Genomic DNA, 25,582 nt, shown 5'->3' with positions numbered 1-25,582 from the left:
GCATCACATCCACGAAATTTTGTAGTCTGAACGAACTCAGTGTGCAACAAGTGTTCAGAGGGCTTATAATCTGGCTTAAGAAATCATTTGGGTAACGTTGTGTGCCATGTTCTGAGCCTTAGGCTATTTAGAGACATGGGCATTTCTTAGCTAAATTCTCGCACTGCTGGATTCTCTCTTTCGTTCTCAGACATGTAACACACTGCCTTAAGATTGCAGTTGCAAACCTGTTATGCGTGCCCCAATCACACTTCTGATATTTGAAGTTCTGTAACTAATCGTATCAGAAGAGTAAGTTAGGCTATGACATGATGCAAAACTAGCTAATATTTATAAAGACTAACTAAAATAACAGAATATCCAAGTCTATTGGACAGCTTAGAGTCAACTTTGACCAGATAACTCCTAGGCTTTGACCAAAAAACTGTTTTGTTTGCGGAAGACGGGCGACTTCATGGCGGCTAAATGCACTTTACTTTAAAAACCATTTCAGCTTGAAACAAGAAGTGATAACGTTGGCAAAGGATGACTGCTGGTGTTGAGATTAGTATGCTAAATTTCAATAAAATACAAAATCTTCACCTATATTTGCCTAACGATATACTGCCGTCATGCACTTGGGATGCTCACCAGACGACAACACATGAGGATACTGGGAGCATTGCAAGTAGCAGGACCGTGCCCCCCTCATTATAAATACTCAACGGTATCAAAATGTTGTGCGAGCTGAAATCAGTAGCAAGGAAGGAAGGTTCACTGTGCCTCAATCCGTGATGTGTTTGTCGGTATTTTACATCATTCATTGCCAAGATGCATATGACTGATACCGGAGTACAACCGCATTCGCTTGACGATTGTGGCACTCTCAGTCAAAGCCAGTACGTTTACCTGCTCACCGACCAGCACACGGTCAAGACGATGGCGACAGTTGGCGTGAGAAAACGTCTTTAAACACTAATTTGACGCACGACGTCTTCCAGGGTGAGGGCCTAAAGGAACAGGGGAATGGCTACAGGCCAAGACCCCGCGATTAGTCCAGTTATCAATAAAGAGCTATAGAACAAATCAGGTCTGCTACTGATTGTATCAAAGGTAGGCTAAGCTGACGTATAGTTCTTTCGCTCTTAGCCACATGCAACCGGCGATGTGGCATGTTGGGCTATGGAGGACAACAACTGCGTTATTAAGGCGACGACCTATATAAGTTTACAAATCATAAGGGAGTCCGGCACAGAACTAATAGTACGTATGACAAGATTGAAATCTATCAACAAGACCTTTCTTCAACGTTTCTAATCTCTGGGTTCACTCATAATCATTTGTATGTACTCAAGTTACAAGCCGCTCGATCGCTTGCGGGCGTTCCTTCCCTTTCCGTCAGAGCTGGCGGGTTTAATCTGAAATTCCAATCTGGATACTTGAACAGTGCAGACTTTGAAAAAGATATATTCATAGACAGACAGGGTCAAACAGGATACCTATTTTGGAGCCAAACTGTAAAGTCAGTGTTTGCGTACTGCTTTGAAGTAATTTTCATTTCGTAGTGCACATTCAGCTCCTTTTTGTTCTGCTGTTGAAAGGTAGATTTTCCTTTTTTCATTCAGGATATATAGACATATTAAATGCCGGAACTTCATACAGTATTGTCGCCAGTCTTCCCTGCCGATAAGGACTTGGATATTAACGATGACACTGAACCGTTAGCCCAAACTTCTTCCGTCCAAATATTTGTTCAGTTGGCTGAGCCGGTGGTTTTTTTACAGGGGTTTGAAATCCCTCAGACGAGTGAAACTCAACCGAGTCTGTTGAGAGGATCCTTGATTGTAAGGGTTTTGAAGCAAAGTAAGCTGAAAAACATATCGTTGACATTCAAAGGGAGCTCTAGAACAGAATGGCCGGAAGGTATACCACCAAAAAAATCAGAGTTTGTGGAAGTCAATGACATTGTGAATCATACATGGCCATTTTATCAGGCAGATAATAAGATCCACAACTCCCACGCTAGTTCATCTTCATCGAGAAGAAATTCTGTGAGCTCAACGAGTACTGAGAATGATCTTAATCTACAACTGTTGAAGGAGAGTGGTGCTTCAATTTATAAACCGCTAGTACGCCATAAGCATTCGGGGTCCATCAATGCATTATCTTCGTTGTCACTCAGCTCGCCCTCTTTCAATGATAACGTGAATGAAAATTCGACAGCGAATGGTGGTAGATCTTTATCTCCAATTTCAATACTTCGAAGAGCAGCAACGCCTGGTCCTAAGCACGAGGATCATAGAACTCATAGATCTGGTACAGCCACTTCTTTAATATCAGACATTTTGGGAGGTTCGTTTTCATCCACAAATGAAAGTGCGTCTCCAAACACAAACGGGAAATCAAACGGTAGCGGAAGTAACAACCATACTAATTCTCATGGTTATAGTCTCAATGAGAATAGTAACAACAACATTAGTGCTAATACAATTACCAGCGGGTCTGGTAATGAACATTTTGCGTTTCCACCAGGCGATTATATTTATAGTTTTGAACAGGTAATCCCAGCTTCCTATCCAGAGACAATAAAAGCTGATTTTGGATTTGTTGAGTACCAATTATTGGTAAGTGTTGAGAGGTATGGTACTTTCAAATCAAACATTGCGGCAAGATTTCCCGTCACTATAGTTCGCACTCAATCAGACACTTCCATTGAGGAAACTGAACCAATTGCCATATCTCGTGATTGGGAAGATCAGCTACATTACGATATCGTTATTGCTTCAAAGGATATTATACTAGACGCATTTCTGCCAATATCTTTTTCATTTTCACCTTTGGATAAGGTGACCTTGCATCGCATAAGGATATATCTAACAGAGAGTCTGGAATACTACTGCCGTAATAACAAAGTTCATCGAATGGAAACAACTAGAAAATTTTTGTTGGCAGAACATTGTGGTAAGAGATTACCAGGTGTACCAGAAAATCAACCACTGAAGGCGAAAAATATGTCAAATTTATTACTGGATGAATCCAACGGGGATTTGGTTAATAAAGATTACGACTATCAAGTGTTCGTTCCAAGCGTTGTTAATAATCATCAGCATTTACATCCAGATACAGGTTTCGACAAAATTAAAGCAAATCATTGGATAAAACTTTGCTTGAGGCTTTCTAGAGTCGTTGATGGTAAAAGAAAGCATTATGAAATTAGCATTGACTCCCCTATTCATGTACTGCATAAGTTATGCTCACATGCGAACACTTTGTTGCCAAGCTATGACAGTCATCTTATGATAAACGAATCAGCAATGTCTAACATGCCGGAATTTGGAAACATTAGTAATGTTAGCATTTACCATAGTTCGAACTTTTTCTTCCCAAAAGAAATTTTACAATCCCCTGTGCTATCTCCTGAAGTACATGCATTAGATGCAAAAATTGGTAGTAGTCACTCGAGGAATTTGAGTCCAAGACCCATCAGAAATCAGGGCCGTAAAGAATCGCACTCATCGGATGACCCTGCAGTAATGTCGTCTCCTAAATTCAGATCCAATATTTACCAACCTGAGAATATTCAAAGAGAATTGACTTCGCCTCAAGCTGTTCCATTATCCCCCATCGTATCTCCATTGATTCGACCAGTGGCTACTTTAGATGCTCCACCGGAGTTTGATTTTGATTCTCCCAGTGACCCGCCAGCAATTTTTCTCCAGAGAGACATGCCTTCTGAGCCCCCCACATACCACGAAGTAATGAAAGAAGACGGCGTTGATTCCAATTCCATTGTACCTAGGGCAACAAAGACAAATATTCCCAAATTGATGCTGAGCAAGTCAGATGAATCATTGGTGAAACCGCATTCGCAATCTATTCACACAATGCTTAGATCGCGTTCAAAAAATGACTCGAAAACTAAAGACGAAGAGGGTGATATAACTTCTGGCTTCAGTTTCCAGGGAGTATCAAAAGTTTCTCCCAATTTGCCTAGCGCAGTCCTCAAATTACCACCATCCAACGGGATGAATCTGAGTCCTGATGTCAGACGCGATAGGACTGGTAGTTTTTCTGGCGTTCTTCCTTCAACCATTCGCAATGGTAGCACTTCATATAATGACATGAGTTCCATTCTATTTGGCGATGGCAAAGACAATGATGAAGCAGAGGGAGAAATGCTGAACAAGGTCAATACAGAACGCTCCGATACGTCGTCCTTCGCTAGATCTGCCAGATCTTCTATAGACAGTACAGAGAGGTTTTCCGGTTCATATAACATGCAACCACTACTTCACAGAGAAACTAATCAAAATTACAACCCAGATGATAGCATTTATCAATCTAGAGATTCCATTAACAATTATTCAGAAGAGCCCCTCGGGGCCTCAGTTGATATAACAGCACTCTATGACCGCAATGCAAATGGATGGCATCCTTTGCAGGATAATGGAACAGGCCCATTGTCACCAGTAAGTAGTCCCGGATATTCCGCAAACGTGGCTAATTCCAATCACGTTTTGGATGATTTCAGGAAGGCGTTTGGTGGACCTGAGAGGAGTCTACGGGAAAGCAGTTCAAGCACTTTAAGGGCTAACGACCATGCATTTACAAGACAGAATTCAGCAACAATTGACAACACGAATCGAGATGCACCAACATTACCTGGAGAAAAGCAGCTCTTCAAAGAGACAGATCGTGAAACGTCGCTCCATTCAATTAATGGTGGTATGAACTAAAGAAGCATATGTTAAGCTCGCCGCCACTCGTGGTTGTGCTTTTCAATTTCGTTACTTACCAGAATATCAAGAAAAAAAATAATTACTAGATACACATTTCAATCATTCTCTTACACCTAAATAATTTCTCAAAACGAGATCATCTTGTAGTACCGCGTTCACTCTTCATTTTCCTAGTTGGTTGAGTATAACGGTCAATTCATCCGGTTGATACTTGATATGTTTTCTTGGATTTTTGAAAGAGTCCTTATATCTCCTGTAAAACCTTTCATACATGGGCAGGACCAGAGAAACAATTTCGGATTTCAAAGTCGCTTTCAGTTCAGGATCCGTAAGTCTAAACTTCTTGTATTTGGAAATCAGTTCTTCGAAGCCTTCATTGAATTTCTTGAATTTTTCCTTAATTTGATCTTTGTCCTTCGAAGATATTTTCCCTGCACTGTCCACAAAGACTGAATCCATCAAATTGGAAGCAAGTTCTCTCCAATCTGATACAAGGTAGTTGATATAGCGCCTTTTCAATTTCTGCAGTCGTGCCTGGCCATTGGAATCTAGCAATTCACGTAAACGCGATTTATCTACGATTTGATCAATCAAAGTCATGTTCATTATGATAAAAAAGCCTATGCGAGGTTTATGTGTATTTTTTGAGCTATTTGGATTGGCGATATCGGGTTCCTGGTTGGGCATAAGCAAAATCTGTGCTCGTGCCTCCAAACCCACAATCAACAAGTCAATACAATCACTTAGGAAACAGGACAGCAATTCTGGTGGGTTATTCAAGTTATAGTTATTTTGATATGTATACTCTTTTTCTTTATGATTTTTAGGAAGCCAGTTTTCACGTTGGATGCTTTCCATTGCACCGATACACCCTGTTTTGTACTCACTAAATTTTCTAAGACGTGACATGGTGTCCACCGTGGCCTCTGTTACGCCATTATCTGCTGGAATAGAAGACATGGAACTCACTTTTTTATCAATTCGAACAATTGCGTCTTTGAATAACGATTGAGTGACATAATGGATCTTTTGAGAGCATTCCTGTAACGAAGGATAGCTATCTAAAGGTCCGCCACGTAGTAGCCTCGTGACATTATGTACACAGTCTGCCAGTTCGAAACTTAGAATTCCGTTATTTTCCAGATTTTTTCGTACATGATCCAAATTCAACTCCACCAATTTAACATACGGGATTATTAACAGCCTCACAATCCCTAGTAACACATTGGATTTCAAGACCTCCTCTTGAGCATACAAATCTTCTACTAAAGACTTTTCATTTGCTATGAAACCCAACAATGCCTCGGTATAACTTAGCATACCACTACTACCCTTTTCATACGGCTTGTTGACCGATCCAGATATTTCCTTGGCAAAAGGTTCTAAAAATGCCATACACTTTAAAATTGTTTCACTTCTCTCTTGAACAAAAACGTCCTCAATATGTATATGGTTTTCTCCCACACCAGAATTATGGAAATAATCTAATATGAGGGACATTTCAACAAGTTGCTGATCGTTGAAATAAGGAAAAGGAATCTTCTTATTTATATTGATCTGTGGATCAAAAGGCTTGTTAACATTCAGTATCGCAACAAGGTAAATTCTCAGATTCGTCTCGCTTGTTTTGATCAACTCTGCAAGATGTGTCAGAATACCAGTAAACTCCGCATTATCAGCTCTCTTCTCTCGATTCCCGTTCTTGATGTCGTCCAACATATCATCCAACCTATGGATTGCCTTGATATACGGTTTCAAACCAACCTGCCCGATTCTTTTCTGCAGGACCATTTCATGTTTTGAGGCCTCGTTTGCCAGATCTTTTACTGAAGCCACAGAATTCAAAGTGCTCTCAATATTTCGTTGCAGGACTGACAGGACATTATTTCTCGAAAGAATGGGTGCAAAAAGGTCACTGGAATGGCTTGAAACTTGCGCAATATGCTTTAGCGATTTATTGATCTCAGTTGTTAGTCGACTGGCTTTTTCAAGACTCTGCGTATACACGAGTACATCGGCCTCATCAATATCAATTGCAGTACCAATCATAAATATTATCTCTAAAATACCAATAAGGACCTTTATGATCCTCACTTGATTTACAATGCCCTTCTTCGTTTGTCATTCTGTTCAATCATTCCCTTTGATATTGCGATACAGGCAGGCCTTCTAACGGGAACTCGGGTAACATCCGCAATTGAAATATTTTACATAAAACGAAAAGAATCAATGTACAAACTGGGAAAGTAGACGAAAGGAACCTCATCTAAACCATTGGTATCGTTGAAACCGGAGAGATTAATGGAAGATAACAGCGAAAAATCTGCTGCAGATCTAAGCACTGTCAATAAGGTTAAAAAGCTGGTTGATGATCTCGAAGCTGCGACCAAAACCACCTCGAAGGGCAGGGCCTATAAACAAGTATTTGAACTGTATGACTGCGACAAGAAAGTTGTCAGTTGGAAGTTCAACGAGTGGGACTACGGAAGAAACAATGTGCGATTGCCCTGTAACGCTCGTGGGTTGTTTATATCGGATGATGCCCAAAATCCAGAAATCATAGCGAGAGGCTACGATAAATTCTTCAATATAAACGAGGTACCCAAGACTAAGTGGGATTGGCTCGAGAAGAATACAGTCGGTGCATACGAAATCACTCTCAAGTCAAACGGCTGTATCATTTTGATATCTGGACTGGAAGACGGAACTCTCGTGGTCTGCTCCAAGCATTCTACAGGGCCCAGAAATGACGTGGATAGGAATCATGCCTCGAGTGGGAGGGCCTACTTGAAATCTCAGTTGGCTGCTCAAGGAACTGATGAGAAAAGGCTTGCTTTAAGACTGCATGAATTAAATGTTACCGCGGTTGCTGAATATTGCGATGACTCATTTGAGGAACATATTTTAGAATATAAGGGGGAGCAGGCAGGGTTGTATTTGCATGGTATCAACTATAATCAAATTGATTTTAGGACATGGCCCATTGATAAGGTTACAGAATTTGCTGTTCAATACGGGTTCAAGGTAACAGAGCACTCTAAAACACTAGATATGGATTCTCTGAAAAGCTTTCTCGAAAAATGTTCACGAGATGCCTGTTACAAGGATGCAGAGGTGGAAGGCTTTGTCATTCGTTGTAAGTTGGCGGACAAAGAAACAGATTTCTTTTTCAAGTACAAGTTTGAGGAGCCTTATCTAATGTATAGACAATGGAGAGAAGTCACAAAGGACTATATCATGACAAGGTCGCGCATTTTCAAATTTAGAAAACACAAATTTATCACAAATAAGTACCTTGATTTCGTCATTCCAATCCTCGATAACGATCCGAAGATATGTGAAAATTATATGAAAGGATTTGGCATTCTAGAACTGAGAAATATGTTTTTGGCCAACTACGGAATGTCCGGATTCGAAATATTAAACTACTCTAGAATTCAGGAGCTAGAACTAAAGAATTCTGTTGACTTTGATAAAGTTGACGAAAATACTAAATTTTTGATCTTTCCTATTGCAGTTATCGGTTGTGGTAAGACAACGACATCTTTAACGTTGAAAAATTTGTATAATGATTCTTGGGAAGTAGTTCAGAATGATGACATAACTTCCAAGGATAAGTCAATGCTGATGAAGAAATCGTTGGAAATCTTAGCGAAACCAGAGATCAAATGTGTTTTTGTTGATCGAAATAATCATCAACTGAGGGAGAGAAAACAATTGTTTGATTGGCTGGATGAGCTGAAAGAGGATTATTTGCCGTATAACATCAATATAAAAGTCATAGGTCTCTCATTCTTTCCATATGAAGATATAGATAAAGTCAAAGAGTTGACCGTTTCTCGTGTGTTAGCAAGAGGCGATAACCATCAAAGCATTAAAGTCAGCACCTACGGTGAGAAAAAATCTCTTGGAATAATGTATGGCTTCCTTAACAGATACCAACCTGTAAATGAGCATGAATCACCCGATAGCCTCTTCGACATGATGATAAATCTAAAAATTCTAGATGCTGACTCATCATTATTCAATGCATCATATATAGTAAAGCAAATCCACAAGAAGTATCCAGTATTAATTCCAAAACTACCATCGCATGAAGAAATCAAATCTGCCTTCGAAGAGAGTTTATTATACAAACCAACTATTGTGAAAACCTTCAGTAGCTCTAATGGAAAATCAACAACCAAAAAGTTTAAACCAGAATTTTTTTCTGCTGCTATTGCTGACAGAACTGCCATAATTCAGGAAATCAAAAATTTGAGAGAGCAGTACCAGATGGATGCTTGTGCGAAATATGGCTTAGATCTTTTGTTTGAAGAAAACAAGTTTCAGAAGGAATTTCATATTACACTAGCCCACGTAATTCAAGGCAAAAAGGGATCAGATTCCGATAAAGAAATTTGGAATGGGTACATAAAGCGATATCAAGAGCTATACTTTCAAAGTATCAAAAAAGGAAATAAATCAAAACACTTGTCTACTGAAGAAATTGTGCACTTCAAACTGAAGAAGTTGTGTTGGAATGAAAAGATAATTTCGATAATCGTAGAGCTTATACAAATAGAGGACTCCAAGACTCCACTGAGCTCAAAAGTTCTCTGCTGCAATGAGGTTCCGCATATAACGATTGGCATACTTGACAATTGTACTAGACCAAGCTTCTCAAATGAGCTTTGTAAAAAAGTGAAATATATTAATGTTCAAGGAAAAGATACCCATTGTTTAGATTTTGTTACTACCGCTTCGTTTGAGGCTAATATATGTGTCAACTTATAAATGTATACGATCACGAAGCAACATTTTTTTGTTATCTATCAAATCATTGCCGTGCCTATGAATATGTACATAACTTTCTTAATTATTATGCTTGCTTTTTGACATGTTCAAATTTTCCATTTTCATTTACAAAGATGTCAATAACTGCCATAGCTGCATATAATCTGTTTTCAGCTTCGTCAAAAACAATAGAGTGCTCACCATAGAAGACCTCATTGCTTACTTCTTCCTGATGCCTTGGTAGACAGTGCATAAATTTATAGTTTGGATCTGCATGCTTTGCAAGATTTTCGTCGATCTGGAAACCTTTGAATTGTTTTAGTTTTGCTTCTTTAGCATATTCTTCACCCATCGATACAAAAGTATCTGTTACCAGAATATTAGCACCAGTGCAAGCTTCAACAGAATCATGAGTCACCAAGAGTTTTGAGCCGTTTGCAGCACATATTTCCTGCCCAGCTGTAATGATGCCATCATCCATTTCAACTCCAGGTGGTGTAGCGATTGCCGTGTCGATGCCCAGCTTCAAACATGCGATCGCCATATCGTTGATAACGTTGTTTGAATCACCAACCCAGGCCAGTTTCAATTTATTCTTAGTATAATCTAAGTGCTCCTTTATTGTCAGCATGTCACAAATTGCTTGCAAAGGATGATACGTATCACATAATGAATTGATAATGGGAACACTTGAATATTTACACAGCTGTAAAATGTCGTCATGCACATTTACTCGAGCGAAAATGCATGATACCATGGATGAAATGACTTTAGCACTATCATAGAGAGACTCGTTGACCCCTAATTGAATGTCCTCTCTACCCAAAAACATTGGTTGAGCACCAAAAAATGTAGCTGCTCCTTCTGTAGAAATTCTGGTTCTGGTAGATCTCTTGGTGAAAATTAAGGCAATCGTTCTACCCAATAGCTTCAAATGGTTCTTTTGAAATTCATTACTGTCATTGCTCTTGAATATTTTCTTGAAATACTCTGCTCTTTCAACTAAAATTTCAAACTCTTCGTTAGTTAAATCTTTAATTGACACTAAATGACGAATTGTGCTCATCTTCAATACTCTTTATTTTCTATCAGGATATTTCAACAACGAAACAATTCAACTAAGTCACAAAAGAAGTTGATTCAATCGAAAACACTCACTGGTCTCGTTGTGAACTGTACTTAAAGGACATATCCAGGAAAATACTTCAAAGAACGCCGAATGCTTTATATGAAGCTTTGCCGCTTTTCATGCAGTAAATTTTTTTTTTTTTTTTCGCACATTTCTTACGTTATACATGGCATGTTGCATTTCGCTCTCAATGAGTCAGCAGTACGGTCATTCAAGTTTAAAAGAGCATTTTAGGAGCTAGTGCACGATTGAGTCATACCAATTTATTTAGTACCAAGTTCTTCTTGTCATTTAGCGATACTCTTTCTCGTTTCAGTATATCAAGCTGGACCAGAAGTTGCTTCTTCTGCTTCTGTATCGTGTTCAATCTTACCGCTAGTTCGTCGCGTATGTCTTCCTGCTCAAAGGAGTACAGTTTAGGCAAGGATGGCTCATCTCGAATCTTGGCAGTGTTGCTTCCGGAGCCTTTCATGAGTAACTGTGATTCCCACTCTTTTGTGGCATCGGTCTGTTGTTCATTGAGTGCGTCTTCTATCATCTTTTTCTTCTGTTGTTCATGAAGCAGGGAAGCCTTCTCGCCCAAAACCAGCTTTTCCTCTTCTGCTTCATTGGGGACCTCCCTATCGACCCATACTTCGCTTTCTTTGCCGGTACCACCGTGTTTCTTGATGGTGTCTATAATATCTAGTTTATCCTCTGTATCCAGCAGCGAGACGTAGTCCTTTTCTCGAATTGCCCACTTGCGATCCGCAGGTCTATTGGCCCTCTCTTTGCCTCGTTTTAATGCTTCTATCTCAGTTTTAGAGGGAATTATTGAGGTGCCAGTTGTATTTTCATCGTCATCGTCGTCATCATCGGTCATGTCATCCAAGTTCAATATTTTCATTTTGGAATTGCTTTTGAAGAGACCTTTGTAATCAGGTGTACTGCTACAAGTATCCTCATGTTGATTCTTTTTGATTACCACTGACTTACTGTTCTTCTTTTTCACTAGAGCGATAGGCGATATATCTTCATCCTCCTCTTCCAACAAACTGATTTTGACCTTGTTCAGCTTGTTGACATTACTCCTGTTTTCATTTCCAGTACTTGTGGGGGGTAGGACTATTTTATTACGTTTGCGAGCAACCATCGTTGACGTTGCTTAATCCTGTTTCCTTCAATTATTTCTTTCTGTTTGAAGTCTTCACTTCCCCATTTTCTGGACAGCGGCTATCTAGATATGCGAATGAAAAAACATTATTTTTTTCAAGCTACTAAATAAATTATTATAAATAACTACTGTCTTTGGAGTATTTGCTGCAGCTCGTTACTTCTTGTTTGTTGGATGAACTTTTTGCAAGATCCCTGGAATGACTAGGTGATCTTAGTAAGAGCATATCAACGAACGCCCTTGGGGTTTCTACAATTTGTGGCGTGTTTTTTGAGTTTTCTGCATACAAATGTCCAATAGGACCTTTGTTAAACATCAATGGATCATTGTTTGGTGGAGGGGGCGACGGCAGTATTATTCCTTCGGAGTTGATAGCTGTGGAACCACAACCCCCTGCACTACCGCAGCTGCCAGCGCCTGTACCACTTTCACAACTACCCGTCGTTATCATTTTTTTGGTGGGCTGAATCAGCGAATAGTCATTGTAAGAATGTGAGAAGGGTTTATCATTGTTCAAATGTTGTATTTTTGCAGGTGGTGCCTCTTCATTTTGTGAGACAAAACTCTTGTTTCCAAGAATAATATGATCTAACGTCCTGCGTTTGCCATGAGAAGAAGACTGCGTTGAATCAGGGGTTTCCTTGGAATTTATAGGTCTACAATCATTACGATACGAAGGTGGTAGGTTATGTTTATCTTGGAATAATGATCCAGCTCTTTTCGTTCTGAAAGGAATTTCCAAAGGTTTTGTGCCTTCATCATCACCACCATCATAATTGTTTTTACATTCGATATCTTCATCGTCTTCGTCATCGTCTTCTGCATAACCATCATCATCAGATTCCTGATTAGGCAGAAGAATTTGAGATTTGAATGCAGAAATATCAATTATATTGTTATCTTGTGGTATTTCAAACATGTGTTTCAATGAATTCGAATGTGAAAACATATCGAATGGATTCGTATCCATAACCGCATTTGAGTTCGAGCGAATTAAGTTTGATCTTTTGTTTAAATCATTCAAACTGTTGAATTGAACAACTCTATTTAAATAATCAACCATATTCCAGTCTGTCACGGTTGGTGGTAAATCATCACTCTTTTCGAGATCAATCTTATAATGCGAGATTGTTTGTTGTAAAACCGGATTACTCGGATCATCATAATAATATAAACGGCACCACTGGGTCAAAAGAGCTTTATACTTACTCGATTTCCAGTTATGTTGATTATCCATTTGATTCGTTTGATTTTGTGGTGATTTTACCCAATTATTCAATACTTCGATACAATTTAAGATTAGTTCATTATTATTACAGGGAAAAATGTGTAAAATACAAAGTTGAGAAGGCTGACCTAAATGGGATTCATCAATCATTAGAAGGTAATAAAGTGATAAAATTTCGTGTGCAATATCTTCCAAGTTTGTGGGCTGTTCATTTTCTTCTGTAGTACCATTTGCGATAATAAAAGAAACCAATAAATAAAATAAGGTCAACTGTATTTCCACAACATCAGGTTTTGTTAAGCTGAGTGAAATTGGTAAAAATTCATTATCAAATTCATTTTCATGATCTTGTAAATGATGGTAAAGTTTCAATTTTTTTAAAGTTTTTCTAAAACATTCCGTCGCATAAATTAACTGTGATCTCCCACTACTACTATTTGATAAAACATGCAGTAGATTACATCCATCTAGCGAATTCACAATTAAATCTGAAATTAATGAAAATGGTTTCAAAAAAGAATTTCCAATTGATGTATGCAACGATTTTATCGACTGTGGATGAAACTCGTCATTTAGAAAATTTATTTTTGGTGTTCCTTGAAATAACGACGATAAGGAATCCAAAAATTGGAAAGACCAAAACGAAATTAGTCTTTTCTCATGGTCACTACCGATGATCCCATTCACCTCTTTGCTACTATTCACGGGCACCAAACGATTTGAATTGATAAAAAGACCTAAATCAATAACTTTAGCAAATGAGAGATGCAAGAGCTCTGTTGACCAAATTTTATGAATGCTGTTTGGTTTATTACTTGTCAAACCGCCCATAAAATAAAAACAAGATAATAAAAGTAACTGTAATTGATCTAGGGTCGATTTGCCCGAAGAGCAGATTATTTTTGTCAATTGAAACAGTTTACAATCATCAAAACACGACCAATACAGCTGAATGATGTAAATCAACGCAAGCAAAAACAAAGGATCTGGATGTTGATGTTGTGAGCTTGAATTTAGAATTTTATTAAACTGATTCTTCCAGTGCTCAAAAGGCTGCAATAACGGTACTAGAGAATTTTGGAACTTGTTGAAATGGACTATCGCCTTTGTAATAAGCTTTCCCAACTTCTTGAAATCGCGTTTGTATTTGAATATTAAAAATTTTGGGAGGAACGAATTTTGGTGATCTATGTGTAGGGCATTCACAATCATGAAAAGATTGCACTCGTCTAGCCAGCTTTCGTCAACAAAGTTATTATTATCCCCCACATGGTGCTTCAGCAGAACATCCCAAGTACAATGACCGAGAAAACTCTCCCCGCAGCGGTAGTTGTTATAGCGATGAAAGGTGTCGTTGATGAAAGGCAGCTGAGGACCTCTGCCGGACTCGGCAGGTTTCGTGCTCGCGATTGCGCCACCTGCCTCTGCGCCGCCGTCAGCAACCTCTTCTACACCTGCGCCACCACTCACCAGCTTCTGCAATCGAACCACCTCTTTTTCCAGCATCTCCGTGTAGCCCCGCGGAAACCCGCGCCTTCTCAACCGGTCACTTGTACAACACTTGTAGTTCACCTTCAAACAGTTGGAACAGGTCGGTTTCAGCCCGTCGCACTTGATTTTTTTCAACCTGCATCTGTCGCATGCCTGCGAGTGCCGCACTTTCTTATCCTTTGTGACCAGCAACTTGGAATCTTCGCCGCCCTTGCTGCTGCCATATTTCCTCTTGGCGGTACCACCACCACTGCCACTGCCACTACCGATCCCACCTGCCTCCATTTCACCTGCTTCCATTTCATCTGCCTCCATTTCACCGCCCGTTTGCCGCGACTCGCTTAATTTATCTGCCTCGTTCGTCATGGCATATCCCCCAAACTAGGTTGTGCAACATTTAAGTTCTCTTGTCTCACCCTCGCCATACCTTATCTCTTTTAAACCAATCTCAGGGTTTATACCTCCTGATTAGAGATGGGCGCTTAATTTCGCTACTTTGATGACTGTAAGTAGCTTATCCGCCTTCCTTGCTCCCTTCTTTTGCTTCTTCTCGCGAGGGTTTGCAGAGCCGGACCAACGGATGAATGGAGTTGAGCATTCTGCAAGCTGTTAAAATGCGGGGCTGCAGTATCATGCCGTTTGACGAAATGTTTGCGGGGTCGTCGGAGCTCAGTTGCGCGTAGCGCGTTACGGGGGCAGCGGGTCGTCCGGACAGTAGCCGGACACACGGTGAATCGGCGAACAGTCGGCGAGCTCCGATTAAAACCATAAAACAATCGGGGTCTCGAGTTCCGTAGGTCCGAAACGGAGTCAGCAAAGTCGGCGACGTTGCTTGGCCCTCCAACCAGATGGGGTCCTTTGCCGACGAAAACAAGCGTGTGATGTCACCATATCTGAAACTCAGTGCTCAAGAACGTGTCGCTCCGTACGGCGAGAATCGCGCCGCTTGCCCTGTGGGAGAGAACTCGTGCCACGCGACCGGCATGATCTGCTGTGTGGCTGGGTAAAAGCAGGTCCCACACTATGGCAGTACGTTTGGGAGTCGCGAGTGCTGCTGCTTGCCGTGCAAAATGCGGTGTACTCTATCTTCCGGAGGGAGCTCTCCAGCACTGGGACGAATGACGAGTCTCGAGGACTCTCACGAGCGCGCCGTGCATCGTGAGGAGGGCCTGTGATGATCACGTGTAGGCGGGTAACGCCGTGAGTGTGGGATCGTGACGTGTACTTGCTTAGTGAGGATGGGGGACCTCTGATACCTATCAGGTGCAACGTCAGGACTCAGGACTCTTATAGATACGACGACGTACACAATGATCTGCAGGCCGTAACTGTAAGGCACTTAGATTATCCAACCAGGGTCGCAGCGTTCGAGCTGCTTCTGAGAGGATCTCTGAAGTAAGACTAGGAGGGTTCATGTGCGGACCTTCGGCCCTATCGATAATTCTAGTGCGGTCTGCGGATTCCGCAGAAGTGAAAAGACACCTGCTGTTTGATCTTGATGATGAAATCTGCTGGGCCTGCGGTGATCACAAATTGTACAATCGGCGGGGGTTTTACGCGTCTGCAGATGACGCGTCGCCGATCCGCCTCATGCTACAAGCGTTCAATCCGTTAGACGTAGAGTACGTGATGTTTGAGAGTCACCGTTTGCCAGTCTCGTACGCACGTAGCATACAGATAGGAATATAGGCGATGTGTTCATTTCCATTATGGGGGCTTATGGCCTTGTCGGTAAGCTTGGTTCCACCACTGTGGGTAATGCTCAGAAATAGAGAACTTTCATGTCTGTTTGACACGTGACCACTTCCATGGAATGGATCCACCAAGCCATCAATTGCTAATCAGGGTTCGCTTTATACGCTGTGTGCGCCGTGTGCTGAACCTTCAGCTTCAGAAGATCATCGATGGCTTGTACGAAAATTCACTTTTTTCTGTGCTCCCAAGAAGGTTCGAAAACTGGCAAAAATAATGAGATATTCTGCAGTGTCCATTCCCATCCAAAAGAAAATGATTTACCTCTGATTCCGTATTAGTCCGCCACCAGTTGGAACTCTACATGGAAACAAGCCAGAGTATTCCTGGACAATTACAAAACTCACAAGTACTGGCTTGCTGCGGCACAGGAAAGTGGCCAAGATTTCAACCTTGCGAGGATTCAAGAGAATTAGCGTCTGCTTCTAAAGCCGACAGCATTCTGGAGTGCTCTGCCGAGTGCGGTAATTTACGTGCACAGAAACTTCAAAAAGATGAATATAACAATTCCCCTCAAGGGGTGCCTTTATGCTACCTGGGAGGACATTTCAACAACAGCAGCCTTGCAGTATCTAAGGAAGATATCCCTAAATCGGACAAAAAAGTCGACTCTTCATCTCTATGACCCCAGAAAATTGTTCTCTGACGGAAACAACATTGATCTAGATGCTATTAACGGCAGCTACTGCTGCTATCACATCTGTGTCACAAATCGAAGCTAAGCCGTTGTATCCTGCAGCCGGTATGCACAATTTTCCCGCGAAACACGAAGAGCTTTACAGAACTGTGGACGATGAGGAATTCAACTTAAGGATGATTCAAGTTACCAATTTTATTCGAAAGTACTTGCTTAAAGAAACATCTGGACGAGACCATACTCATCCGGCAAACACGGTGCTCTCCGTTGCGGGACACGAGGATGACCGTTAGAGATCCTTCAACATCCATAAACAACCGCTGCCCATTTGCAAGCAGGTCCGATCATACAATCCCATTGTCCATTCTATAGACGACCACCTAAGTCGCAACAAATGGGGTACTCAAGATTATCAAGTCTCAGAAAAGTGAGTTCACGAAGAGTCCACTTGTCCATCGATACTTAGTTCTACATATTCACTACTGCGTGCTTCGGTGAACGTGTCTTGAGCACTTCTTACCCATATCGGCAGCACATAGCACCTTTCTGTCCTTGCAGGCTACTTCAACCATTACTTTCCAATTCTTAGTATCGCTCGGTACGTCTCCAAAATTGACCTCGGCGGCTAATTTATTCGTCGCGTACATACGCAACACAAACGGAGAACGAGGGCCATTACAGATAAAGAGCTTTTAGAAACTTCTGGAATGCTCTGGAAATACTTGGAAATGCTCCAGAATGCTCCAGAATGTTCCAGAATATTCTAGAATGCCCTACAATGTTCTGGAAGAATAGAAAAGTATTCGATTCATACTCTATGCCTGTTTCGAGGCCATTGCACTCTTAAAAGATCAAGTATTCACCACGTATGGTAGGTTGCTGCTTTATCACAGCCTTCATTTTGCGTCGCGCTCTGTAACGCACCCACCAGCTTGGTGTATGGTATGTTTGGATATACATGTATACGCTTTGCTTGACTTGGTGAGCTCAACAGTGAAAAAATGGAGAAGAAAGAGCAGAAAGCGATGATGATACCGAGCTAATGCCTGGCAGCTATGACGGAAATCTAGCATATCTATTTTGTAGAACCTGGCCTTGGTCTAGTTCAGAGATATGAGCATGTATCACATCAAACGACAAGCTCGAAATATCAATTGTCATGTATACATAAACAAGTCATTCTTGTAGAAAAGCATCGGGTAATATACCAATTTATATGCAGGGCCGGCAGGGTCATGAAGCCTTTTCATGACATTACATTCTGCCCAACTGGAATTGAGAGTGAGTCTGTATCAAGATCAATTTCCAAAAAAATTTTCAAGCTAGGAGGTAACTACTCAAAGGACCTCACGCGACAAGTTAATGTGCTCATATGTGGATCAAAGAGCACAAACAAGTACAAATTCTCCGTGCGAAATCGTCACGACATTTTGTTCATAGATCCTGATGCAATCGATGTTCTGTATAGAAGGTGGCTCGCAGGAGATGATATTGGAGATTGTCTGAAATTGCTGAGAGAAAGATATTCAAATAAACCACTGACAGATTTTCTAATCTTCATCGGTAGAATTCACGATAAATCAGCACAGTACATCCAAGAGCTTGAAAGAATCTGTCAGCTGGGTAGTTGCTACAAGTGCTACACAACGCATTTTGTCAAGGATACCAAGACATTTCAACGTGGCGATGTTGTTTTCGTCTCTAGTTCGCTTGAGGGTACTCGGGTCCAAGCTGCATTGGAGCAGGGTCTTCCCATTGTACATTATAAGTGGTTACTGGATTGTCACCGAAGGAATGCTACTCTGGAATACGATCCTTACTATTTAGTAACCAATATTCCGGAACATACGCCATTTGAAAAAATTGGTATAGATTCATGCGATTGCTGGGATCAACTGTCTTCAGTAGTACCGGTATCGGAAGTGGCTATTGGTGTTTCAGCGAATGGTGCTAGCGCCACGGCGGCTATTACCGGTAATCCACTTACAAGATTCAAATCACAGGGCGATAAAATCTGGGAAAAAGTCATGGCTGTAGATCATCCCAAAGCCAAGGAAGTGGCTCCTTTGAATTCACGTGGTAAAGCTCTCAAAGAGGTGTCTCTTGAAAATTCAGTGTTTGAGAACTGCTCTTTTGAAATTTCGAACATATTTGAAACTAATCATCGCGATATCCTTCAAAGAGTCATCGAACAGAATGGGGGAATAGTGTCAGAATCCCCCACCACTTATCATATCATACCCAGCAATGCTCCACTGAATGAGTGCGAACTGAATGATTGCGAACTGAATGATTGTGCGAGTGCCGTCATTATTACAGAATTTTTCATCGAAAGATGTCTGCATTATAAAAAAATAATTTCGCCACCAGATACTTGGTCAAGGCCATTTCTAATTACGAACGATGTGCAATTAAAGCCATCCAAGTATTTAGTGCATACGGCTAATCAGGCTTTAAAAGTTGCCATTACTGGTTTCCATGGAGTGGAATTACTACATTTATCAAAAATTTTACAAATAATGAAACCGATGGGTATTGAATTAACAGAGTATTTGAATAGCTCAGCAGATCTCTTAATTATTAACTTGTCAGCTTTGTCTAGCATACCGAAGACCCATGCTCTTTGGCGCAATTGCTATGGAGATCTCTTCGCATTGCAAGAGACCAATTCAAAAAATCAAATACTTCGAAATTCTATGAAGCGTAAAATTGAATTCATTAAACAATCCCATTCCATTCCAGGAGTCACTCCTTCATTTCTTTTTGATATCTTCAAAAAATCATCTTATTTGTCAGAAAATAAAAGAGACCACGTTTATTTGAATAACATCAACTGGTGCATCATCTGTCCAAGAGGTATAAAAGATAATTTTATGATCGAGTTAAGTCCAAAAGTTAGCATTGGTCACAAAAAGGAAATCCCCTTTAATACAGCAGCTACAGGATCTAGTCCACATATTAAGGAAGCCAGGTTAGAGTTTCTGGAGAAAATAAAGGAATCAGAATCGGTGCAATCAGAATCAAGAAAAAGAACTAATCTCGAACCGGATTTACCTTCGCAACCATTATCAAGCACTCCCATAAAGAAAGTACACTCAAATGTTGTGTCATTTGAAAGTAAATCAAATTCCCGGCCGTCTAGTTGGGGAAATATAATGTCCGATAGAGTTCATGAGGCTCCGAACAAGTCCATGGAATTAGCCAATGATCAACCACCTATAGATTCAGCAAGCTTCACTCAGGTTACTTACGGTACTACAGGAGATATTCCTACGGGTAAAGCTGTACGCAAACTTACCAAAAAGCATATTAAAGATATAGGTATTTAGCATTTATTTATGTTTTTTTTTTCATGGATGTATCGTAAATTCGCGTCACTCAAGATCGTATTTACCTTATAATGAGTTGGCGTAAAAAAAAGCATGAAAGACACGACAAGACGCAATCAACCTTTCTCCTAATGTCAACTCTGAAGGAGCGCAAGGAGAACTTTGTTGCAGATTTAAGTGGTGGAACAATTTCGGAGATAAATTTAGTAACTTCAATTGCTCTAGTTTCATATTTTTGTTGGCACCTTTTATCAATTGGAAATGATGTCCCTTTGCTAGTTGATTTTGCATTGAATTGGATTTGCTTATTACTGTCTATAACAATTTATTCTGATAATGTGACACTACTGTACTCATTGATCATTTTCCCAACAGTGATGGCATTTTTAATCACAAAATCCAAATCGTCACATTCAAGAAAAGTGCATAATCTAACGAAGAAGTACACTCAGGATGAAAGATTTCAACTGGTTAAGAGGCCATTCATAACTGCATATCGTGGTGGGATGTTAATCGTGACAGTTTTGGCAATTTTGGCTGTCGATTTTCGGGTTTTTCCTCGTAGGTTTGCAAAGGTGGAAACTTGGGGAACTTCAATGATGGATCTTGGGGTTGGATCATTTGTGTTCAGCAACGGTATAGTTTCTTCGAGGGTTATTCTCAAGCACAAACTATTTCCTAAGTCTAAACCAAGCCTGAAAAAGAGATCATTTGACGCTTTGAGGGCGGGTGGAACATTGCTACTGATTGGCTTGTTAAGGCTATATTTTGTCAAAAATCTAGAGTATCAAGAGCATGTAACCGAATATGGCGTTCATTGGAATTTTTTCATTACTTTAGCTTTTTTACCTCCGGTACTAGTGTTTTTGGACCCAATAGCAGAAAGAGTTCCCAGATGTTTGATCGCTCTTGTTATTTCACTGCTTTATGAAACTATTTTGGTCTGTAACGAAAAGGCTCTAAAGTTTTTAATAATGGCACCTCGTAATACTTTTTTCAGTTCAAATAGAGAAGGTATTGCCTCCTTCCTGGGGTATTGCTCGATCTTCCTAATTGGACAAAGTACCGGCTTTTATTGCTTAGGAAATGTGCCTACGAAGAACAATTTGTACAAAGCATCTATTCAAATGGTATACATAAAAAAACGAAAGGTATTTGCTAGCTTTTGGGATAGAATTACAACAGTCTCGCCGTCCATCGGACTACTAATCTGGACCATTTTTGTCACTGTTCTAGCTCAAATCGTGTTCTCATTCCATCCATACGATGTTTCCAGAAGATTTGCAAACTTACCTTACGTTATCTGGGTTTGTGCGTACAATTTAGGGTTTCTATTCATTTACTCGCTTATCGATGCTACCTTTGGGACGAATATAAAGGGCTACAAAGTGCCATTGACTCTAGAAGCATTCAACAGTAATGGGTTGATCATGTTCTTGCTTGCTAATGTCTCAACGGGTCTCATTAACATGTGTTTTTCAACAATAGATGCCTCAAAAAAACAATCCGTCATAGCTTTACTCGCATACGCTGCATTCTTGGCAATTGTTTCGTTGTGCCTTTACCAGAAAGGTATATTCATTAAACTGTAACGCAAGCTAATCTTATATAAATTTAGTTTTACCAAATTTTGTTTCTATCACTTTATAAATTCATATGGGCATTCTGAACAGCTCATCAATCACAATACCATTTACATGATAAGTTTTTATCACGCTTATAGTGTGGGCTGTATTAATCAATTATGATGATTTCAGAATCATTCAATTTGCTTTTCTTCCTGGCTCTGGATAAACGAGAAAAAATGTCCAAATTATTTAATGTTGATTCCGATTTTATTCCATTGTCATCAAGGGTTTGCAATATTTTTGGGGGCGCCTGGCTCGAAAATAAGGAAGGCTTGCTTTTTCTCTTTGTTCTCTTGGCAGCATCCGCCAAGGTTTTGGCATTTGAAATGATAGGTCTATCATCAATTATTATTTCGTCTGGGTCATGCAATATCTCTCCAGCAGTTGTACCCATGTGATCGTTGGCGGTATTTTCAGATGTATTCGGTGAGATATCCTCTGCCTTTACGTTGAGGCCATCATTAGGCGGTGCAATATCTATTCGTGCGGCAATCACTTTTCTATTACTTCCATGAGGTCTGCGGACGTTCGAAAAGCATTTGGCCGCAACTTGTCCGTCCTCTCTCTTTATGACTTGTCCAGGACAGGGTTGCACATTGCCGTAAGTTACGTCTTTGCACTGGGTGCTAGAGTCAGTCTTTTGACTACCGTTAATTTGTATCTCTGAGGAATTTAAGTCTCGCATGATACCATTACTCGCTTCCAATTTCTGCGGATCCCCGATTTTAGGTGCAAAAGATTTTTTCAAGTTCAGTGGTGTCGATAAGGTCTTTCTGCCTGGCTTATAATCCGGTGCAAATGTTGCCGTTTTAATAGGCAAGCCATTAATAAAAGAAGACGTAGACCTGTCTTTATCCAGCATGCCAGTCCGTCGGCTTGGCGATGAAATATTCCCAGGTCGTATGCATTTCCTCTCAGGAGATTTTCTGTTGTTCTCTTTTTGAAGTTGAATCGCGGCAGTTGAGAACTCATTGGTGCAAGGAATATTAATATTTTGATTGATATCAAACTGGTACATGTTATTCACAAAAGATCCATTCCATATGAGTCTTTCCCTTCTTTTTTCTACGAACTGGGAATAATCTCTAATTACCTGTTCTATTGAAAATGTGCTGGTACTTTTCGGGATTTTCTTGCCTAACATACTGTAAAGCCTTTTTATATTGTCAATATTATCAAACAAACGTTGTTCATCAACCATAGTATGCAAAATTTCACTGGTCAAAAATCTACTAGGAGAGCTGCCTCTGCCTCTCGTACTATCAACAGCGGATAGATATAGAAGATGCTTCGCTCTTGTTTGAGCAACGAAAAACATTCTCCTTTCTTCATTCAGGGTATCCCCAATAGAGGGCATCCAAGATTTCTTTTTGGGACTTTCAGTAATCGATTTTTTGTTAGAAATGTTGTCTTTGCCACTGATATCTCGAGAATCGTTTTCGTTGATTTTGTTTTCATGAATGCCTCTAATAAATTCATCGTCACTACTGTCGTTGGATTCCTCATCCTTCTCCTCGCCAAATATTGATGGGATTACACCTTCCTCGCAGCCGGGTATAAAAACGACTGGCCATTCAAGCCCCTTTGCCCCATGAATGGTAGACATAGTCACGAATCCATTTTCCTTTTGACTATCACTTTTTTGATCTCCATCCGGTGTCATTGCTGAAGAAGTGTACATGGCAAGGGATAAAAAAAAATTACGGATATGGACCTTTATCATGTTAGCATTGGCGCGTTTTGAATGTGTGTCTGTCTTGTTAGCATCTTTCGAGGTCTCACCTGCAGTTAAGTTCGATCCTAGAAAGTAGTTTTTCAATATCATTATGTTCTTATGTCTTGTATTTGAGAAATCAGGTTCCGGATTTTTTCCAACTTCAGATTTCTTCTTACCGTCAACATATAGATATTCGTACTTCATCCCTGACATTGCATAAAGTTTTTCAAATATATCGTCAAGCGCAGTGGTTAAGGGCCCTTCACAGAGTGTGCCACATGTGTCAATCATTGCAATAAATTCCTTAATGACAGCTCGCGCTTTTTCAGGCATCGTAACCTTAATCTTCTTATTAGCAATTTCTTTTAATGTATCAAACGCATCAGCAGATTTTTTTTCCAGCTCTGATTTGATCCTTTCAGCTGAAGTTTGTCCTAAGCCTCTGGGTGGGTATTGAAGTGCTGCAATAATTGCATTTATTTCATTGTTTGAGTTCAAACATTTTAAAAGATTGATCATGGCAACTGCTTCTTTCAACTCCCAAAAACCATGTCCTCGTATTATCTTATATGGCACTTGATGTTCTATCAATGCATTTTCCATAGCCTTCATTTGACGTCTTTGCCTTACCAAGATCGCAAAATCATTAAAACTAAAGAGGCCTGGCAACGATTTCAAATAAAGTAGCTCTCTTATCAGAGAAGGTGCTTCTAAGAATGATTCTGGAAAAACTGTATATACTGGTGGAAAATCGGAATCAAACTGCGCTTTCAGAGGCAACCTATCCGGACGTCCTTTAACTTGCTGCCTAATTAGCATTTCACTTGTGTTTAAAATCTTTTGTGAGGACCGATAATTCTCAATTAATACAACTCTTGAGGTCGGTAGAGGACACTTATTAACCATTGCTTCAAAATTGTTAGCCAATGCGTGTCTAAACGCGTAAATACTTTGGTCGGGATCACCAACTACTGTGATACCTCTTGAAGTGTGATGATTACCCCTTGCAAATAAAAACATGAGGTCCATCTGAATTCCATTTGTATCTTGAAATTCATCAACAAATACATGTTTAATATATGGTAAACATCGCTCTCTCGTCAAAAGCCGAAATGTATACATCAATAAATCATCAAAATCCAGAGCGTTTACCTTATTTAACTCGCCTTGGTATCTCTCGTAGAAGTATGCTAAAGCAGGATCATGATCAGAGTCCTTGGTGTATTCCTCTGGGATGATGGCAAACGTCTTCAATCTTGAAATCTCCCTCTTTACCAATCGAGGATTGACGACCCATTGGTCGGAGCCCTGTTTCAAAGTACAGAAATTAACCTTGCGACTAATTGCGTGGGCATAATCTCTTATTTGATCAGGCATCTTCTCTATCATCTCATCCATGATTTTATTGACTTCGCTTTCGTCTATAATTCTCCAGTCCTTTCGGAGTCCAATTTTATGACCAAATCGTGAAAGTATCTTCAGACAGATGCTATGAAATGTACCAATCAATATATCCGAAACCCTTATATTTGTGGCCAAAAGCAGTTCTACCAATCTGTCGATCATTTCCTTAGCTGCTTTATTCGTAAATGTTGTCACAATGATGTCTTGAGGGTTTATTTTCTCCTTCAACAACAGATAGGCAACCCTAGAAGTCAGTACTTTCGTTTTACCAGTCCCAGGACCCGCAATGACCTGCAATGCGCTTGAGCGATCAAATTCAACGGCAGCCTTTTGCTGTTCGTTAAGCGATGCTTGCATGTCATGCAGCAAGGCATCCCTAGCGGGCACCATCCCCAGTTAATAAAAAATTACTTGAAAGCTCCCAAAAGCTGATTAAGTGCGAGAGCTGGACTTGGTCTCCTGCTTTAGAGTCAGCCTCGAGGTACGGCACTTAACGCTTCAAAATTGAGTATTTATGCTTAATCAATGGACTTTTTCTTATTTCGAGCGCCCTGCATCAAAACCAAAATATATATCAAATAATTACTTATAAAAGACAAATAATAATTAACATAGAGGGA

The 25,582-nt window shown here is 40.2% G+C and overlaps 9 protein-coding genes across 9 annotated transcripts; 4 read left to right on the top strand and 5 right to left on the bottom strand.

Annotated features, from left to right (window-relative positions):
- Nucleotides 1-1,622: 1,622 nt before the first annotated feature.
- On the top strand, nucleotides 1,623-4,715 carry ALY2 (Aly2p; the record flags this gene model as incomplete). Its single annotated transcript, XM_037290619.1, has 1 exon — nucleotides 1,623-4,715. One exon carries the CDS (start codon nucleotides 1,623-1,625, stop codon nucleotides 4,713-4,715), a length of 3,093 nt encoding a protein of 1,030 aa, XP_037146514.1.
- Nucleotides 4,716-4,880: 165 nt separating this feature from the next.
- On the bottom strand, nucleotides 4,881-6,767 carry EXO70 (GTP-Rho binding exocyst subunit EXO70; the record flags this gene model as incomplete). The annotated part of the gene is made up of 1 exon (XM_037290618.1): nucleotides 4,881-6,767. The coding sequence occupies one exon, from the start codon at nucleotides 6,765-6,767 to the stop codon at nucleotides 4,881-4,883; it is 1,887 nt and encodes a 628-aa protein (XP_037146513.1).
- Nucleotides 6,768-7,019: 252 nt separating this feature from the next.
- Nucleotides 7,020-9,494, top strand: TRL1 (tRNA ligase; the record flags this gene model as incomplete). The annotated part of the gene is made up of 1 exon (XM_037290617.1): nucleotides 7,020-9,494. The coding sequence occupies one exon, from the start codon at nucleotides 7,020-7,022 to the stop codon at nucleotides 9,492-9,494; it is 2,475 nt and encodes an 824-aa protein (XP_037146512.1).
- An 85-nt stretch (nucleotides 9,495-9,579) lies between these two features.
- ARG3 (ornithine carbamoyltransferase) lies at nucleotides 9,580-10,560 on the bottom strand (the record flags this gene model as incomplete). The annotated part of the gene is made up of 1 exon (XM_037290616.1): nucleotides 9,580-10,560. The coding sequence occupies one exon, from the start codon at nucleotides 10,558-10,560 to the stop codon at nucleotides 9,580-9,582; it is 981 nt and encodes a 326-aa protein (XP_037146511.1).
- Nucleotides 10,561-10,876: 316 nt separating this feature from the next.
- Nucleotides 10,877-11,755, bottom strand: NTR2 (Ntr2p; the record flags this gene model as incomplete). Its single annotated transcript, XM_037290615.1, has 1 exon — nucleotides 10,877-11,755. The coding sequence occupies one exon, from the start codon at nucleotides 11,753-11,755 to the stop codon at nucleotides 10,877-10,879; it is 879 nt and encodes a 292-aa protein (XP_037146510.1).
- Nucleotides 11,756-11,891: 136 nt separating this feature from the next.
- SIP4 (Sip4p) lies at nucleotides 11,892-14,861 on the bottom strand (the record flags this gene model as incomplete). Its single annotated transcript, XM_037290614.1, has 1 exon — nucleotides 11,892-14,861. The coding sequence occupies one exon, from the start codon at nucleotides 14,859-14,861 to the stop codon at nucleotides 11,892-11,894; it is 2,970 nt and encodes a 989-aa protein (XP_037146509.1).
- A 3,258-nt stretch (nucleotides 14,862-18,119) lies between these two features.
- DPB11 (protein kinase activating protein DPB11) lies at nucleotides 18,120-20,213 on the top strand (the record flags this gene model as incomplete). Its single annotated transcript, XM_037290613.1, has 1 exon — nucleotides 18,120-20,213. One exon carries the CDS (start codon nucleotides 18,120-18,122, stop codon nucleotides 20,211-20,213), a length of 2,094 nt encoding a protein of 697 aa, XP_037146508.1.
- Nucleotides 20,214-20,284: 71 nt separating this feature from the next.
- GWT1 (glucosaminyl-phosphotidylinositol O-acyltransferase) lies at nucleotides 20,285-21,805 on the top strand (the record flags this gene model as incomplete). The annotated part of the gene is made up of 1 exon (XM_037290612.1): nucleotides 20,285-21,805. The coding sequence occupies one exon, from the start codon at nucleotides 20,285-20,287 to the stop codon at nucleotides 21,803-21,805; it is 1,521 nt and encodes a 506-aa protein (XP_037146507.1).
- A 142-nt stretch (nucleotides 21,806-21,947) lies between these two features.
- Nucleotides 21,948-25,352, bottom strand: SRS2 (DNA helicase SRS2; the record flags this gene model as incomplete). The annotated part of the gene is made up of 1 exon (XM_037290611.1): nucleotides 21,948-25,352. The coding sequence occupies one exon, from the start codon at nucleotides 25,350-25,352 to the stop codon at nucleotides 21,948-21,950; it is 3,405 nt and encodes a 1,134-aa protein (XP_037146506.1).
- Between the last annotated feature and the right edge of the window lie 230 nt (nucleotides 25,353-25,582).

This window comes from Zygotorulaspora mrakii, chromosome 8 (genome assembly GCF_013402915.1).
Source record: "Zygotorulaspora mrakii chromosome 8, complete sequence".
Taxonomy (NCBI): Eukaryota; Fungi; Ascomycota; class Saccharomycetes; order Saccharomycetales; family Saccharomycetaceae; genus Zygotorulaspora; species Zygotorulaspora mrakii.
This window is presented reverse-complemented; position numbering and strand designations above follow the sequence as displayed.